The 18,607-nt window shown below is 47.4% G+C and overlaps 1 protein-coding gene across 1 annotated transcript in view; it reads left to right on the top strand.

Annotated features, from left to right (window-relative positions):
• The window catches only part of VPS8 (VPS8 subunit of CORVET complex), a 66,758-nt gene that overhangs the window by 43,041 nt on the left and 5,110 nt on the right, over positions 1-18,607 (top strand). The window contains exons 35-43 of the mRNA XM_077785613.1: positions 411-552; positions 1,164-1,253; positions 1,665-1,707; positions 2,491-2,594; positions 3,635-3,713; positions 5,008-5,090; positions 10,924-11,004; positions 12,338-12,507; positions 13,101-13,269. Of these exons, the coding sequence (XP_077641739.1) occupies positions 411-552; positions 1,164-1,253; positions 1,665-1,707; positions 2,491-2,594; positions 3,635-3,713; positions 5,008-5,090; positions 10,924-11,004; positions 12,338-12,507; positions 13,101-13,269 (961 nt within the window). The remainder of the gene's footprint in view (positions 1-410; positions 553-1,163; positions 1,254-1,664; positions 1,708-2,490; positions 2,595-3,634; positions 3,714-5,007; positions 5,091-10,923; positions 11,005-12,337; positions 12,508-13,100; positions 13,270-18,607) is intronic.

Here is an 18,607-nt window from a genome sequence, read left to right as displayed (position 1 = left end):
GCAAAAGCAACACATGCAGAGCAGGTCTGTAGTCCATACATAATCAGAATCTGAACAGAGCACTCAGACCATAAGGTTTCATTGAGGAAATGAGGCTAATTCTTTGTGCCTCTTTGCCATGGCGTTGCTGGAGATGGGTCTGTGCTGATCTCTTTCTTCACAGGGGTCTTTGAGAGTTTAATTTGTACTGAGGCATCAGGAGGATATGTTGTGGAACAAATGAAATGGCTGCTGAGAGACCTCCAGCACCAGTAACTAGTAGAAGTAGCATAATTTTCCTCTTAAAACCAGATTTTTAAACTTTGGTATTAAAGATAAAAGACAACGCACAATTGAATAAGAAACTCTTCTTCCCAGCCAAATTTCTGGGCTAGAATTTGATTTTAGTTTCTTGTGCCTTTTTATTGCAGAGAAGGCATTAACCAAGACCTGCTACACCTCCCACCCTGTATCACTGAGCAGTTCATCGAGCTGCTCTGTCAGTACAGCCCAGACCAAGTTTTGGAGACGCTCAAAGTTCTGGAATACTGCAGACTGGAGGAAACCATCCAGGTAGGAAAGACATGTATGATCTCAGGGGCCATGGGGTACATTCACATCAGCTCCTACCCCTTTAAACTGCTGTACAAACACTTTACCTTAGGCTTGGATTAATGCCTGGATGCACTTCCAGTCTGTTTCTAGTACTCTCTGTCCCTCTGAGCTGCTAAACTGCTCTTCTGCAGCACAGGTGGATATATTTAGAATAGACTAACACTGAGCTGGGTCTCAGGGCTAATAAGAAAGGACTGTTAGTGCTCTGAAGCTGCTGAGAAACTGCAGAGTAGAGGGTGGCTGTGTTGCTGCTAATTAATCATGTTGGGAGTATATAAAATCACAGGCCTGGGGTTTTTGGAAAACAACGCTGCCAAAATCTGCCTTGTGCTGGGAGAGCAACTGTTCCTTCTCTGTATGGAAATTGTACCAGTAATTTTTGAGTGCTGGTGGTGGCAGTAGTGCAAGCTGAGAAACAAAAGGAGATGCAGGAGAGCTGCTCAGCCTGGGTAAAGTGCCTGTGAGCACAGGCTCCAGTCTTGGCCAGCTGCTTGGCATTGTCTTGTGGATAAACAAACACTGGCAGCTTTCTTCAGACACATGTTTACCTTTTTTTCCTTTCAACTCAGATAACCCAAAAACATCAGCTCCATGAGGCTTCTTCGTATTTACTAGAGAAGAAGGGAGATATCCATGGTGCCTTTTTGGTTATGCTTGAGGTACAGTATTTCCAAATCCTGAATGTGGCATTGTTGCCATGCCATCAGCATGCTGACCTGTGCTCAGTTCGGATGTTGTCCTTGTTCCTCCACTAGAATCCACAGAATTTGCCTCCTGTCAAATACCAATAAATTGAGGTGTCTGCATACTCAGAACATGAGTATATTTTTCTGACAAATCTTCAAACATTTAGAAGATACTAGATGCTGAAATTTGTTTCTCATAGCCAAAAATTCTTTCAGCTCCTGCTTTCCTTTCCATATTTGGAAAAATGTTTATGCCATGTTAGTTGGGCTGGGGAGAAAAATGGGGGTTAACCTGTGTAACCACACCTTTGAAAAACATTTCTATTAGGGTTCTTGGGATTAAACTCCTAAGTTGACTGTTCTGTGTCCTCTCTTTTGTTTCAGCGATTACAGAGCAAGTTGCTGGTGCTTATTCAAGATGGTGAAAGTAAGACTGAGTTAAATTCCATTTTCTTTTAAAAACAGACAGATCAACACAAAATGTGTCTGACACCTGGTATAATGAGATGGTTTCAGGCTTCTAGCCATTTGTTTCAGGATTCTAGGCATTGTAGTGACACTGTGTTCATATGGCAGCTACTTGGATGACACTCCCTCACTCTGGTGTTCTGATCTTGGTAGAGACCTCGAACACTGTGAGGAATGGTTTGTGTGTGTGTGGCTAGCTGCCCTGTCAGCTTTTCCCATTGGGACTGGTCCTCTCACTGGCTTACCAAACACATTTCCCATGTCAGAATCCATTCAAACTCATTACTGAGCTTCAGCTGGCATTATATGGGAACAGTGATGGGAGACAGCTGGGAGTAGCTTTTTCAAAAGCAAATTTCTCAGATATATAAATAAGAATGTTCTGCCCACAGAAAATTAGTGTATGCACAGATGTGCTGTTCACTAGCCCAAGGACTCATGGGCACCTAATTAAATGCAGTGCCCATAGTTGTTACTTAATTGTATCCTAACCACAGCTAAGATCTTCCTTGTTTGATTAAATTAAATGTTTTACTTGCCCAATTTATTGTGCTATTCAGGAAAAGTGCCAAAAATCAGAACTTGTCTTTATAATGTAGTTGCTGACAGTACTGAGCAGACTTTAGATGAACAGCATGATTTTATTTTTCAGAAGGATTGATAGTTAACTTTTCTAATGGGAGTTAACTTGTCTAATAGTTTTTATGATGGTAATTTCCTTTTTCCCCCCTCTGACACTTAGGCTCATCTGAACCCTCCTTGCTAGAAAATATTGAAGATACTTTAATGAAAACAATTGCTCTTTGCCAGAGGAATTCACACAGTTTAGACCAGCAACAGCGAGAGGTAAGGTCAAAAACGTGTCACCAGAATCAACCAAGGCTTCTGTGTCTCCTGAGGCTTTGCCTTATGTGGCTCTTGCTCTCCACATCCATTGGGTACTGGTATGTCCTGGCAATCACTGTGTGCCTCTCCTTGTGGTCTCCCTGTGGTGCTTCAGGGTTTGGAGCCATAAGAGTGAAATCCTCACTCATGAGGGTGAAGCACAAAGCAAAGTTCAGGTCAGAGGGAGGAAGGGATGAGACCACGGCCTTCCCCCTTTCCAGCTCCAGATGGAAGTTGGGCACAAATGTCAGTCAGACACTGCAGAGGCACTGTGAGCTCCGAGCCAGCTTCCTGGTGGCACAAAGCTGCTGCTGCTGTCACTGTGGCTGCAGAGCTATTCACAGCCCCTGAATTGAGTGTCAGCCTGGGCTCTGAGGGGGGAGGCAATGCAGCTGCCTTGAGCAGAGGGAGCTGGCTTTGCCTGTCCCCTCAGATTGAGGGGAAGTGTTTCCTTTCTGCCCATGTCAGTGACACAAAGGCATCTTTAGTCCTAGGATTCTGCATAGTTTTTACGATTTCTGAACTCAGAACAGAGAAATGTTCATCCCATGCCTGAAGAGGTGGCATGGCTGGAAGTCAAGAACTCTAATTTCTTCACAAGCACTGCCCAGTGTGAGAGCTGACCTGCTCCATTTCTTCCCTGCAATGGTATCATTCTGCAACAAATAGGAAGAGAATTTAGAAGTCTCTTTCCATTTGGTATCCATTTACTGTCCTACTCTGTGAGCTATCTCTACCCTGGAGAGTTTGCCTCTCATATGGGGAAGTAGTTGGGGACTGAATGAAGCAAACGTCCATTGTTGTCACAATTCCAGTAAGGTGCTTTGCTCTGAGGTTACTTTGCCATGTTTCAGCTCTGTCCCACAGCAGTCATCAGAAATGCAGTTCTGTTCTCAGACTGTGGAACTGAGTCTTGGCTGGTGGCCTCTGACATTGCTCACAGCTCATTTTTAGCACTGCCCTGTTCTTACTGGTTCTTTCCTCACATTCCATGATTCCAGGCCCTCTGGTTTCCCCTGCTTGAGGCCATGATGTCCCCACAGAAATCCTCTGGTTCGTCACAGTGTCCACACTCTGAATGTGAGTACTTTGACATTTGTGACCCAAATAGTAAAAGCTGTGTGCTGCCTCTCCTCTGGTGAATGAGTATAAGAGAAGTTGTTTTGTTACTCCATTCCTAAATATTCTTCTCCCTGACTGGCAGGAGCTTGGGTTCAGTGTCTGGTAGGCTGCAGCTATCAGGTGGATAGGGTTTTTTTCATTTGCTTTGTTTTGTCCTGTGTGGAAGAAGAAGCCTACCACGGCCTGTGCTAATAAATTGGTTGCAGTGAGGATGGTCCCTGAAGGAGCCACAATGTGTACAAAGGCTCTGTGGGTTGTAGTCAGCACTTGGGGAACTCCTGAGGTAATACTCTGTCATTGTGCATGCCCAGCCCTTTTGTGCACTTCTGCCTGCACATGTCTGCCATATATAAAATTATTGGGACTTGAATATACCAGCTACATTCTCTACTCCACTTCTGAGTCCGTAGCACACCTTGAACAGTAGCCTCCCTTTGTGGGAGAGATAAGATTAGCTAAAAAGGGGCTTAGATGCTTTGGTCTTGACACTCCCCAGCAGGGAAGAATGTGGAGCTGCTGGAACAAGCCTGGAGGAGGCACCAAGGTGATCAGAGGGATGGAGCAGTTCTGCTGTGAGGAAAGGCTGAGGGAACTGGGTTAGATGGGATTTTGGAAAGTAATTTGTCTCTGTGAGGAAGGTGAGGCCCTGGCACAGGTTGCCCAGAGCAGTGTGGTTGCCCCATCCTTGGAAGTGTCCAAGGCCAGGTTGGATGGGACTTGAAGCAACCTGAGGTAGTGGAAGGTGTCCCTGCCTGTGGCAGAGGATAGCACTGGATGAGCTTTAAGGTCCTTTCCAACCCAAACTACTCTGGGATTCTCTGAATAATGTCTTTTGCTCCATCCCAGACCCAATGTGGGAAGATTTAGGATCTAGAAATAAGTTTCATGCAAAGGTCAACGCTGGGAAGTTTTAGAGTCTGTGGGCTGTAGCACAGACAAGGATCCAAAGTGGGATTTGGTAGCAATAGGAGAAGTGAATGGTGGCATTAACATGTAATTGAAAATGTGGGTGTTTACTGCAGGGGGTGTGGAAAGGAAGGGAATACAGAGGTATTGTGGGATCAAAACCTTGTAAACAGCCTTTATGCTGCAAAAAGCTGTGTTCTTAGTGCAGTATGTGCAGGAGAAAAAAGTATAAAAGCTATTTTCAAACCAAAAACCATGACCTGAAATAAAACTCTATCTGTAAGACTGATCACTCTTTACTCCTGGAATCCTAATGAACTGCTATGGCTGTTGTTTGACATTCCAGCTTTGAAGAGTTTGACAATGCAAGTGCTGAACAACATGGCTGCGTTTATTGCTCTTCCCTCAATCCTGCAGAGGATTCTCCAGGTGAGTTCCTGAAGGGAAGGAGGTTTCAGCAAGCTGTGCCACTGTGTTCTTGAGAGAAGGTATTCCCAGGTTGCTGGAGATGAGATCAGCTAATTGTCTGTTCAGTGTTTCAGTAAATGTTCTGTTGGTGAAGCATAAGGTGTAAAAGCTGATAGAGTTACCTGGGGTGACATGTGGGAACGCACAGACCTGTGAGAAGGTAATTGAAGTAATTTCTGCAAACCAAATGAAATAGTACTTCTGAGATTGCAGTTACTTGGAAATGAAACTTGGCATGTTCAAGGGCAAAGCCACAATGAATTTACCAAAACTTGGAAGTTAATTTGTTTAAAGCCTTTTAGTGAAGGCTCTGGGATGGACAGTTGTGAAGACACTACAGCAAAATGTATAGGCTTTGCAGAAAGATCATGATTGGGCCCAAAATGTTATTGGTGGTGCAGTATTATTTTAGAGATGCAGTTAATGAGTAGCAAACTTTCAGAATAGCTGATCTTAAGCAGGACCTTGGGTTGAGTGATCACAGGCAACTATAAATTGTTAATTTGCAAAACAGATGAAAGCTGATGTTGGGATTTAATAACAAACCTTGAGAAATGCAGAAAAGGAATTAGAAAAATTGTCTGTGTTGTGGAGTGGAATGGTTGAAGGGTTGAGACACTGTTCAGCGTTTCTGTTCCAAGTGAGAGAGGAAAATGACTTACAGCTTCACAGGGTGAACACACACCTCTAACAAACTCTTGGTTTGATATTAATATTACACACAGTCTTGGATTTTGAACAAACTCCTAAAATAGCAAAGCATGTTGCAAGAGAGTGAATAAAAAGTGTGTTCAAATGAAATGTGGTTTTATCAAAGGAAGTGTCAAGGAAACCTAATGGCTCTTCAATAACTTATTTAGTCTACTTTTAGCTGAGGTTTTGGTATAATTTCCTGTTGGGCTTTGTTTGATGTTTAATGTAGGCAGGAAAGGATGGAGAAGCTGTGAGTGAATGGGAGGCTGCCAGGGAAGGGAGGCTTCCCTGGGTTGTGCTGAGGACTGCCAAGATGGGGTGGGAGTTAAAGCAGTGACCACACTGATAACACAGCTGGGAGGTGTGACAGTGTGGAGGAAGATTCTGTTCTCCTTTGGGATGAAGGGAGAGTCTTGTTGATGGCAGTCTTCACATATTTCATTCTATTTCTGTTCTGATGGACTCTTCTAACAGCAGTAGAAAATCCCTTCTCCAGGGCCTGGCACTGATGTCCTGGAGGCAGCAGGGGAGTGAAATGTTTTGTCTGTTGTAGAGGGAAGTGGTTGGTGTGATGGCTCTGCTGGGGAGGCTGAGGGGATGCTTCATCAGGTGAGAAATGGGTCAGGCATCACTGAGAGCAGCACGTGCAGCTCTGGCCACTGGGTTTGGAGACAAGGGGGAACTGCTCCTGCTCATTCCACCTCCCTGGACAGCCTGACAAATTCAGTCTGACTAAAGAGAGATTTGGAAAGGCAGATTTTTTTTTTAACAACTAGAGAAAAAAAATGATGACTTCTTAAAATGCAGAGAAAAGGACTGAATTCCAGGTAAAGTATCAGAAGTTCGTAAAATGGGGCAGTAATTGGTACCTTGTAGCTCAAAAACAGGTGTAGGAAAAATAACATAATAAAAAACAAGAGAAGATCCTATGGAAGGGGAGGTGGTGTTGATATAAGGGATCTTTAAGTTGACTTTGCCTCTTAACACTCCTCTATGGATTTCACTCACACCCATGTATTTGCAAACGCCTGAGGTGTGTGGAGTGATGTGACCTGGCTTATTTGTGGGCAGCAGAGTGGCTGTGAGCTCCTCACTGCATCCTGAGGATCCTCTGATAGATGCCAGCAGCTCAGCTGGCTGGTTTCACCTCTGAAGATTTTCACTTCTGAAGCTCACTTAAGCCTCTCCCAACTTCTTATCCTCCTCATTAGGATATGGGCTCTTCTGAGGGCTTGCCTGTGCTGAGTCTCACCAGTCTGCTGCCTTCAGTGCTTGGCACCTCCTGTGGGGACAGTATCCTTTGTTACAAGACAAACCCTTCACTGAACCCTGTGCTCTTGTCCTTAACCCCCACATTTCCATTCACTCTGCCTTACCACCAACCCTTATTCCTGGGTTCCTGGCACTGCCCTGCTCCAGCTCACTGCTGTCTGTGGGTTTGTGGCTGTATTTTGCTAAACTCTTGCTCAGGGGTTTGCAGAGGGTGCCTGTGGGAAGTTTCTGTGAAGTTTATTTGGATGCACAGCTTGGCCCTGGGGGGAGAGCATTGCTTGGAATCCAGCTGGGAAGCTGGTGTTGGGATGGTGATGAGCAGGTCTTACTCTGTGGCCTTGTCATGAGTGCCGAGCTCAAATGTTCAGGCATTCTGAACCCTGGCCCTGCTGGGGATCAGGAAGAAAACTCCCTTGGAGCTAGGCAGCAGAGAGCACTGGAGTTTTTGCCTTCCAGTCATCTGCTTCCTGGGTTATCTGGGAATGCCATTTAAGTGCCCTGCAGGGAAGAATCACAACATGGCAGGCACAGCTGGTGCTTTCCCAGAAAGGAAGATCCCTGTGTTGTTAACCCTGGCTGGGTGTTCCTTTTGCAGAGCTGTGTAGTTCCTCTTTGAAGCCATGCAAAATTCTAAACCCTGTTGCCAAACCCTTCTGTCTTGGCTCTGAGCTCTGTGCAAGGCACTTAGGTGTGTTACTGATGTGCCACCTTAACTGTGACCACAAGGAAATACTGAAACCAGCCTTTCTGGGCTCTGGAGTGCATGCAGCCTTTCCAAGCCCTCCAAATATTTTGGTGAAATGCAGAATTACAAGTGGTGCTTGTCTGACAGGGCCCTCAAATGCTGTTTCAGCAGAACTCAAGGTTTATGATAGAGCATATACGTGCTGGAGCTGCAGGCTGGGAGGTGGCACAGCTGCCCAGGAATTCACTGGGGGTTTTGTTGGAAGGTGGATAACATCAGTGAACTGAGGTAGATTATCTTGCCCTCTGAAAAGGAATTAGAGTATTCCAATTTTAGCAGACTGTTTTCTTCCTTTTCTGGGCTTAACTGCTTACAGATTATACCTTATGCAAATGTCAGCTTTGTAACCAAAGTGTTTGGCCAAAGGGCACCTTGCAGGGGCTGGGGCAGATCTGCAGCTTCCCAGAGAAGTCACAGACTTCTGACACCTGCCTGTCCCAGCACCTGGGCTCAGTGTTACCTAACTGAAGTCACATGAAATAACAGTTGATAGATTTGCTCCTGCTCATCCTTTATAGTGTTGGGGAGTGATTTATTAACTGGGAAGTCTGAACTAAATGCATTAGGAGAGATACCAGAGGAATCCTCTTGAGCATTAAGAAAAATTCCATGTTATTAAGGATGTGAGTGTTCTCTGAAGAGGGCTGAGAGGTTGAGTGTTAATTCCCTTACAAAGCTGTAATCCTTCATGAATGTTTTGTAAGCAGATGCAGCTGATGCCTCCTACAAAATGGAGAACTGGAGAAGCCAGATATGTAAAAGCTACCAGTAGGGACCCCAAAGAGGGGAAGGATTGATTCTCTAAAAACTGTTCCAGACTGGAAGCAGAAAGATTCAGAAAACTTCTCTTATATTTGTTCCACTCCTGCTTAGGACTTTGGCTATTTTTTCTTCCTAGTTTGGGAGATTAGCACTGGGATTAGTCGTGTGTGGAGTGGTTCTCTGGCTCCTTGCAGAGGGGAGAAGCTGAAGTGAATGTGTTTGCAGAGTGCATTCATTAGCACTGGTAGCAAAGTAAGTGCTATCTCCTGGACCCAGGAAGAAATGGGAAATGGAAGAGACAGAGGTGGCTGAAAGGGCTGAATGAGCACCTCTGGGCTGTGTGTGGATCCCTGCCAGCTCTTCCCATCTGTTTGCTGGTGGCAGCCCAGGTCAGCCAGTTTGGCTCTGGCTCCTTGTGCTGATGCCACTCAGGCTGCTGGGATCTGTTCCACTGCATGGGCTGGCACATCCATGTCTGGAGTATGCCTGAATTCCAACCTAAGACCAATTTTAGAAGGGGGAATTAATGAAAGATAATCCTCCATAAAACTAATGGATCCCACAAGGCTTTTGTGGCTGGAAGTTCTGTGGGGTTTGAAGCTGCAATTTAGAAGCTTTATAACTGTCTGGAGAAGTGACCTGGGAGCTGTGGGTGTGATGCTGGAGGCAGGCAGGCAGCTCCAGCCCATCCCATCCGATGGCTCCAGCAGGGAATGGCCATGGACTCACTGCTGGCACTGGGCTGCCAGACTCAGGGTGAGGCTTGGCCAGACCATGGACCTCCTGTGGGAGGAAGTAAGTCCATTTTCTTCCCAGTTGCTGTTATTTTTAAACATTATCAAGCATGACTTGAGGAAAAGACAGCAGCAGAAAGCCCTCAGACTTGTGTTCTCCCTCTGCAAAGCTGCAGATGGGTCTTTATTCTTCCCTCTTTTTCACATCTCTTCTTCTGCTCTGTGTCTAGACAGGAAACCAGTGGCTTTGAAAAGCTCCACTTGTAGCTTAGGAAGTTTGAGGTGCTGTATGGAAATCGTGGGATTGGGACAGTTTGTGAGACACCTGTTGGCAATGTACTTGAGGGCTTTAGAAGAGGAGCTGCTGGCTGCCTGCCTACCTGCTCTGTGCTCTGGATCACATTCCTGCTCTCTGGAAATCCTTTGCCTCCATAATCCCTGCAGTGCAATGCCCTTCCTGTGCTGTGCTGTTCACCCAACAGAAAAAGAGCCTGTGCAGCACATCCAGCTCTTCTTGCTTCCTCCACATGCTCCAAATCCACAGCTGGTTTTGACTCAGTGCTGTTACGGAGGGTTGCTTTTATTTAGGTTTGAATATTGGTGTTTCTGCCTGTCACACTGCCCACGAGGGTGGCTGTTCAGGAGTTCCTTGACTTACTTGCTGTTCTGCCTTGCACCCCTCAGGGTCTTGTAGTGTAGCTTCCATGCTGCTTTAGTTGTCTTTGTTGCTCTCAATTCTTCTTGCCCAGTCCCAGCATGGAATCAACCTTGCTCCTACTCCTTCTCTCATTCATCTTATCCAGAGCTTGTTTATCCCACTCCTGTTCCTGTTTCCATTGTGTCCCCACCATTTTTCTGTGCTCTGGGTTAGTTTCCTTTCCACATCTTGCTGATCTGTTTTTGCCCATGGCCTGCCCCTTCCCTCAGACAGCTTTCTCAGCTTCCTGCACAGAGTGATGCTTCAGGGGGTGCCAGGGTGGGTGTGCAGGGCTGTTTGGGCTGGAGCAGGTGGGAGGAAGGGGGAGATGCCCAGGATGATGACCTGTACCACAGCCCTGTGCTTGTGCTGCTGGGACATAGCAATAAAGCTGTTCAGGGCATGTGGAAATCAACCCTGCAGCACCAGGAGAGCCCCAGGGCCCTGTTCCTCTGCCAGCTGGGCTGTGGGCTCAGCAGGGACTGGGGTGTGCTCTTCCAGCCTGCACATGCAGAGGGGTCTGGGGATGAGGCACTCCTGGCTGGGCAAGATCACAGGGCAGTGGGGGCTGAGAGCTGGCTGGCCATGCTGTTCCCTTCAATATTCCTCAAATGTACTCTCCAGTCAGCTCCTGCAGCTCCTGAATGGGGTTTCCAGTTTTGACCTAGGCACACTAATTTATAGTGATGTTACCTACTGAGTTTTGCTAATTACTGATTTTTCCCGTCAGTGTGTGGGATTATTCTGCTGTCCCTGTGTAAGTGCAGTGTATTTAACTCTGCAGTTGTAGCTTTCATTTGCAGTTCCAATCCAGAGGAAAAAAAAGATCTAAAAAGAATCAGAATGGTCATATCCTGTGATTCAACTGCAGCTTTGCATTTCTTCATACAGGATCCAGTTTATGGAAAAGGGAAACTTGGAGAAATTCAAGGGCTTGTCCTGGGAATGCTGGACACTTTTAACTATGAACAAGTAAGTTGCCTGTGTTTCTGTTCTGTCCACCACTGCATGCAGCATCATTTTAGCTGCCTGGCCTATTCTTTCTCTCTCTTATTTGTCATTTCTGTCTGCAGGGCAAAGTCAGTGGGCATGTGAGCGATTTATGTGAGACTGGGGATGGGGAGGGAGTTTGGTTTGCTCACAGATTGCAAGTGAAGGGACTGACAGGTACATGGTGAACACCTCAGCAGCTCAGTTCTGTGTTAAATGTACCAGAAGGATAAACATCTGCTTTTTCTCCAGCTCATCCTGCAGTCAGGGATTCAAAGGCACAAAGCTGATATGTTTTGTCTTTCTATGCAGTTTTAAATAACAGGTTTTTAAATTAGGCTGTTTTTACACTTCCAAGTGATAATGCTGCACTTCCTTTGTGTCCTGGGGAGATTTCCTCTTAATCTCAGTCCTGCTTTTCTCAGCCCATTCCCAAATCCCAGGCAGACTCCACACTTGAGCAGTTTTCTGAAACTCCTTTTCCCCTGAACAGTGTACACAGTGTTCCTCCAAGTCCCTCTCGTCCCTCATGTGGCAGAGCCATCCCAACTGCTGCTCAGGGCAGCCCCCAGACAGCAGCAGGCAATGCAGAAGCACAGTGGGAAAAAGCTTTGCTGTGGAGGCTGAGCACCAGGAGCCTTTATCTGTGTTTGTGTTCTTGCAGAAGGTCTGGGTAGCTCCTGCCCCTGTCCCTGCCTGGCAGCTCTGGGACAGGCTGTGCCCGGGTGGATCCTGTGGTGCAGCCTGTGGCAGCTGCTGCTGTGGAGCATGGATATGAATCAGGGAGCAGAGCCCCTGTGCCTGAGAGAAACTTGGTGCTGGAAACTCAGAGTGGTTCTCTGGGCTCCAGGAAAATGAGCATCCATTGGGAAGGACAAGCAGATGAGCAGTTCAGGGTTTTTTTAAAGACTTTAATTGCCACAGTGCATTTGAGCTTTGATGCTTTGATTTTTATTAGTACATTTCTCCTAAAATGGGGATACAACCAGCAGCTTGCCAGGTAGAAGGGGAAAAAAAAAAAGGACATTTGATGTGGAAGATGACAAAATGAGTCTGCCATGCCTCTGTTAATGCTCTTGGGCAAAAGTCAATACAGGACTGGTCTGCACTCTGAGAGTGCAGAGGAATTGCTCCATTAATGTGTGATGAAAGGATAAGTGTTTTGAGGTCAGGGGATAGAAAGCATAGGAGAAGTGATTTTATTGGGTTGTTTCTGCTCTCAGTGAGCTGCTAAGTGGCTTATTCTGAAGAACTGGCTGGCAGGGAGCTTCTGCAGTCTGGAGGTGACCTATTCTGTGTGTTGTCTTCCACACAGACCCTTCTAGAGACAACCACAAGCCTTTTAAACCACGATCTGCACTGGTCCCTGTGTAACCTGAGAGCCTCTGTCACCAGAGGCCTTACTCCAAAGCAGGATTACTGCTGCATCTGTCTCCAGCAGTACAAAAGGAGGCAAGAAACTGCTGATGAAATCATTGTTTTCAGGTAAAGTTAAGGAGTGGGGTTGCAGCTGTGATTGTGTTAATAGTTTTAAAAGGGGAAACAAATTCTACTGGTTGGCTTGCCTGAGTAATGATCTGTATTCCTGTGAGCACATCTCCCTGCTGCCTTGCACTGTGAGAGGGCTGGCTCATCACACCCATCAGAGGCTGCTTTGCATGCAGCCAGCTCTGCCTGCCTGGGAGGAATGGCCTCCCAGTCCCAGGAGCTGGCTGTCAGTTTTCTGTCCCCTCTCCCAGCAGTGTGCTTTGGGCTCTGCAACACCCTGGCCTCATTTGTTTATTTGTACATCTTGGACCTGCCACAGCCCTGGCATCTCCCATGTCCTGTCTGTGCCCAGGTGTCTGTAAAATAAGGTGAAATCATTGTTACCTTGGTGTTGCAGTCTGTAGCTGTATCAGCAAATGGGCATCCAGTGTTGATTCTGTGAGTCTGGAAATCAGCAGGAGGGTGAGGATACACTGCTGATCTGCTGCTTCCCAGATGCAGCCTTGCCCACTGGGCAGCCCCTCGCCCTCACCGTGCAGAGCCCAGGAGGTGCTGCCCTGCTTCCCAGCACTGCCTTCCTCTCTTCCCAGCTGTGGACACCTGTACCACTCGCTGTGCCTGCTGAGTAAGGAGTGTGGGGTGGTCACCAAGGGCCTCATGAGGTGGATGTGCTACAAATGCAACTCGAGCAACAAGGGAGGGAAGCTGAGTGAGAACTTCTCAGAGCTGAAAAAAGGGACTGCAGCATCCCTGGCACAGGTAAGTTTTGTGAGGTGGTTTCTTGTCAGGTACCTTTCATCATCACTTTGTTCTCTCTGCTTCCAGACAAGACTGATCAGAACCTGTCAAATGCTCTCAGCAGCTAATCGGTCACTTTTCTGAATGCCAGTTTATTTTGATGGGAGTACAACTCTGGAAGTCAAAGAAATTTGTTCATCCAGAAGGTCTAGGATGAATGTGTTTGCAGAGTGCATTCATTAGCACTGGTAGCAAAGCAAGTGCTATCTCCTGGACCCAGGAAGAAATGGGCAATGGAAGAGACAGAGGTGGCTGAAAGGGCTGAATGAGCACCTGTGAGGGGGAGCTGGATGCTTGCAGCTGCTTGTGTGGACAATTCCTGTCCATTTTTTTTAAGGTGTGTTTTATATAAAACTTAGATTGAAAGCTGGCACATTCCTTGTGGCTGGATTGTGGAGTTTCTGTTCCACCTTCTTAGCACATAATCTGTCTCTGGATAAAAGACTCTGACTCACTAAGTGCTTGCACAATATTTTAAGAAGCTTGAGTGTAACCAAGATTGATGCAGCTGGATTTGGGTGAGAGAACAGAGAATCAATTTGTATTTATTGTCAGTATTTGTGCACTGAAAATTTCATCATCCCTAATTCAAACTGAAGTACAGCCTCAAATATGCATGGAGCTGTCTTTTTCCTGGGCTGGTGCTGTGGATGGTAAGCCCCCATGGCAGGTGGTTTGTTGGGTTCTCTTAAAGGATGTTGCATATGGGCAGCTCAGCTCTGCTCATTGTTCCAGTGGCCCCTGGGTGAGGGTTTGTTCCCAAGTGCCTTGGGGTACTTTGTGCATGTCACTGTATGGATGTGCATGGAGCAGCGTTCTCACTCCTGGAACCAAAATAATTCAGTCTTGGAGTATGTTTTTATAGTAGTACTTTGGTTTTGTTGGAGCAGATTATTTCAATTCCTGCCAAACTCCTCCTGATCAAAAACTGGCTAAGGGCCGCTGTCAGCTGCTGTCAGCTGCTGCACTCACAGGAGAGGCTCCCTGCTTGGAGGAGATGTGGGGAGAGGGAATTTTGCAGCCTGTGTGGAGCACCATGAAGTCTCTGCAGTCAGGCTGTGTTAGTCTTTGATTTGGTGACAGCAGCAAAGCTTTCCCAGGAGCTTGGACATCGAGTGTGGTCCAACCAGGCTGAGCAGTGTGTGTGTTCCTGTCCTGCCACAGTGGGATGTGGGCACTGCATCTAAGGCTGGGAAAGTTCAGCAGCCCCACACCTCACCCTCTGCACTCCTGCTCCAAAGGAGTGGACATAAATGGGGATGACAGGCTGGGGTGTAGTTTAAAAACTAAAAGCAGAATTAACTACTAAAACTGCATTCAGCATTCAAGTGCCTGACACTTGATTCCAGTGCTTCATAATTGGGTTATCTCTGGCTTTCTCTTGGGCAGTCAGGGAGCCCCAGTGGCTCCCCTTTGACATCAGTCTGACTTACTCTGTAGAGAAAGAAGGGGAAAATGCTCCACATGCCATGGCAGTGATGGGGTAAGGGAGAGAAGATGCTTCTTTTTATTTAACTGATGGAAGTGAAGGGCTGCCTGGGACTTGGGCCTAAATGGAGGTGTGGAGAGACTGGATGGGAAGAAAATTTACAGCATGGATCATGTAGTGCTAGCTGGAAAGTGTCATCCCAGGCCACCCCAGCGCAGGATGGTGCCCTGCTGCTGCTGCTGCCACGTGCTCTTGGCAGGGATATAGTGGCTTCCTGCTCCACACAGCCTAGCTCAGAGGAACCCCAGCACTGCCCAGCCCCCATCTTCTCCCCTCTGCATCCCAGCTCCTCTCCAAGTCTGGGATGTTCCTCATATATCCAAACTACAACATTTAACTGTTGTATTTGCATGTGACCAAACTGTTGCGCAGTCATGTCTTAAAAAAACTGAGTGTATTTAGACTTGGCAATAGACTGGGGAATCTCCAGCTCCTGCAGGAAATTTGCTGAACAGTCACTGCTCAGCAGCATTAATTAACCCTGGGAGGTAAGGATTCCTCTGACCTGGCATGAGGCTGAGCTACAGAGCAGAGTTTCTGTGCTGGGGCAATGCTGGAATGCAGCCTGGGGGAGATGGGGCTTCTCTGTGTCCTCTCTTGACTCTGCTGGCCCTGGCCAGACACAGAGCTCTGAGTTGGACAAGCTGCTCTGGCTCCGCAGCTGGTGTTTGTGAGCAGGAAATCCTGAGTGAGGTCCTGCTAACAGCATTGTGTTTCCAGCCCTGCCCTCCTGAGGGTCAGATCTGGGGCTCCCAGGCCCTTCTGCACAGAGATCTGTGGGGAGGATGTTTCCCTGTAGTCCTTTTGAAGACCCAAAAGCTTAGTTCCTCTCTTGGCAAAATCTAATACAGTGATCTTCAGTTGACATATTTATTTTCTTAGGAAGCCTTGAATTAGGAGTAGAGTCATACTGAGAAATGCCACTGAGCATCTGGAGTGCATTTCACAGCACTAATTCTGCCCTGCCCAGGCAAAGGCTGTCAGTTTGAATTGTGCAGTGTGGCTGAGATGTATATGTGAAACGACAGCCCAACAGACAGTGCTTCCTCTGCCCCTGTGCTCTGTGTGTGATGCTGGGGCCATTCCCTGAAACTGAGGGAGGTGGAGAGATGCCACAAGCCAGCACCGACCCATTATGGGATCAGTGACAGCATGGATTTAAGTGGAACCTGGCTGGGATGAGGGCTTGGCACACTCTGCCCCAGCCAAGGGGAGCAGAAAGAAGGGCAGAGGGGATTTTCTTTCCTCTGGTTCTACTACCAAAAGTTTTTGCTTTCTGTGTTACCCCTGAGCCTCACTGGCTTCCCAAGGGTAATCCTCTGGGGCTGGACCATTATCTGTCCTGCTCTCCCTGCCTTGGAGCATCCCCTAAATGAGAGCTAAAAGAAATGGGAGCATGTTTTTTTTGGTGGGTCCCTAATGCACTTGCAGGGCTGTATGTTTGTTGTGGTGTTTGTGGGGGATGAGGCTCAGCAGCTGGGCCACTGCCCGAATACCTGCGGGAAAGGCTCCGAGTATCCCAGCCACTGATTCCCAAAACTCATTTGCCTCATTTCAGTGAGCAAATGTTCTTCATTTATTCTGCCAGCTTATACAGTGGGGATCAGGGAGAGGAAGAGTCTTGGCTCCTGGGCCGTAAGCCCTGCCACAAACCCCTGAGCTGCCATGCTCTGGTTATTCTGTGTCCGAGGAGTTCTGAGCATGCTGCTGTTGGAGCTGTCCAGATGGCAGATATGTTTTATTCAGGAGTTTAATCCTGTCAAGTCACGTCAAGATGGACAATGGACTTGATCCATAGTTAATCCAGTTTGTCAGGCTCTACCTTTGGGCTCTGTCCTGCAGATTTCCCATGTCCCTCCCTATGACAGCCTTCCGGAGCCTCGGAAGGATTCCCACGTGGGAGGGGCTGGTGCCACATCCCCCATGTGACCTGAAAGGTCCCTCTGCACCATGTGCTTTCTCTTGGGCAGTAGTGAAGGTTTAGGATGGTTTTTTTCACCAACATGACCTCCATCCATCAGAAGACAGAGCCGGTGTTACTATTTTCAGGGCAACAGTGACCATCAGTTATTAACTTGTCTTCAGCAATACAAAAAACTTCCAAGGGATTTGTAGCTTTGGAAATACCTAGATGTGATTCCCCCAGTAACACTATAGAGATAACCAGTGTTTTACACAGTTACAAGAATGGACATTCTCTCCTCTGTGGAGAATGTTCCCGTGTACAAATTAACTGAGCAAATATCCAGTCCAAATATCCTCCTGGGCTTTGGAGGTGGATTCCTTCACTTCAGCAGTGCACAGGAAATCCATGTGAGGAAGGAACTGGAGATACAGAACATCTCTGATTGCTTGTAATGGAAACAAAAGTGATCAAAAGTGATCTAGTAAGAATGCTGAGTGCAGGTGTCTCCATGAGTGGGTAGGGGAGGACTGGCACCAAAGCTAAAACTGCAAACAATACAAATTGAAAAAGACTGATTTGAAAACCAGAATTATCCTGTAACAGCTTTTAAATCAAAATTGACTGTTTCCTTGAGCTTCTCATGCTAGAGGAGTTGGGTGAGTTTTGTTGTTTTGTGGGTTTTTTTGAGATAGATCAGAGTGAGTTGTAGTTCTGTGCCCTGGCCTTGCTTTAGAGCAGTCTGCAGCCTGGCAGAAAGTTCCTTGCACTACCTGCAGTCCAAAGTCTGGCACTGTGGGGTCTGTGAGACACTGACAGGGGGCAGGGACAGCTGATCCCAAACTGCCTGGAGCCAGGAGCAACGAGACCAGGATTACCTGGGGAAGGGTCATGGCAAAAGTGGGTAATCTCAGCTTGACTTTACATCTCAATTTCTAAGAAACTATTCCTACAGTCTGCTGAAAATTTCCTCCCTTTTAATAAAGCATTCCAGTCTGGGAGGATGTGGAGAAGAGGCTCATTGAAATGCAGTGGCAGCTGCTGGGCTGCAGCAACCTGTGGATATTCCATAAACTGCAGCAGTCCCTGTTGGCAGTGGTTCTGTGAGCTGAGCTGGTGCCCCACAGCCCAGGGTGTGTCCATCAGGATCCAGCACAGCACCAGGGAGGGCAGGAGGTCACTGTGCCTCACAGAGGGGCCTGGGAGCAGGGACATGTCCCAGGGGAGCTGTTCCTCGAGCTGGGCTGGCTCCTGCTGCTGCAAGGGGGATGGCTGTTCCCCTCTGTGATTCCAAGCTGAGAAATAGGCTAAGGGTGCCTCTGACTGCTGACTGATGTTCCTCTGAAAGAGGGGAGTGAAATAAAGGCAAGCCAAGGCTTTGGCTGTTTGTAGTCCCTTGATGGGAGGGTAGGAGAGGGACTGTGCCAGTGGTGCTGGCTGTAGCCCAGGGTGCAGGAGCTGTTCTGGATGGTGCCTTTCAGGAAAGCAGGGGAGCATCAGTGTCAGGTAAATCCCACCAGTGGGAAGCTGCAGATTTTTCCACAACCCTCTCACAGCCTGTGGCACAAGAACAAGTTGTGTGGTCTGTGTGTGACTTGGGCAGCTGCAGCTGAGCTCCTGGGGCCAGAGCTGGGCTGGGCATGTGCTGAACCTTCTGGATACACAGCAGTGCCAGGCTGCTCCCAGGGGTCAGGAGGATGAAGGGGACAGGAAACAGAGGTGTTCCCATGGGTTTTCTGTAAGGTTTGGGGTCACATTACTGATTAGCCTCTGGCAGGGAGAGGTCACTAACCCTTACAACCAAGTAGGATTTCTTCCCTCTTCTGTGTGTCTTTTATGTAGGACTTGAGGGAATGGCTGGAGCTTTGTCAGGACAGGGTTAGGCTGGATATCAGGAAAAGGTTCTT

Source organism: Lonchura striata, chromosome 10 (assembly GCF_046129695.1).
Source record: "Lonchura striata isolate bLonStr1 chromosome 10, bLonStr1.mat, whole genome shotgun sequence".
In the NCBI taxonomy this organism is placed as follows: domain Eukaryota; kingdom Metazoa; phylum Chordata; class Aves; order Passeriformes; family Estrildidae; genus Lonchura; species Lonchura striata.
Note: the sequence above shows the minus strand (reverse complement) of the source record. Positions and strands in the feature narration are given on the sequence as shown.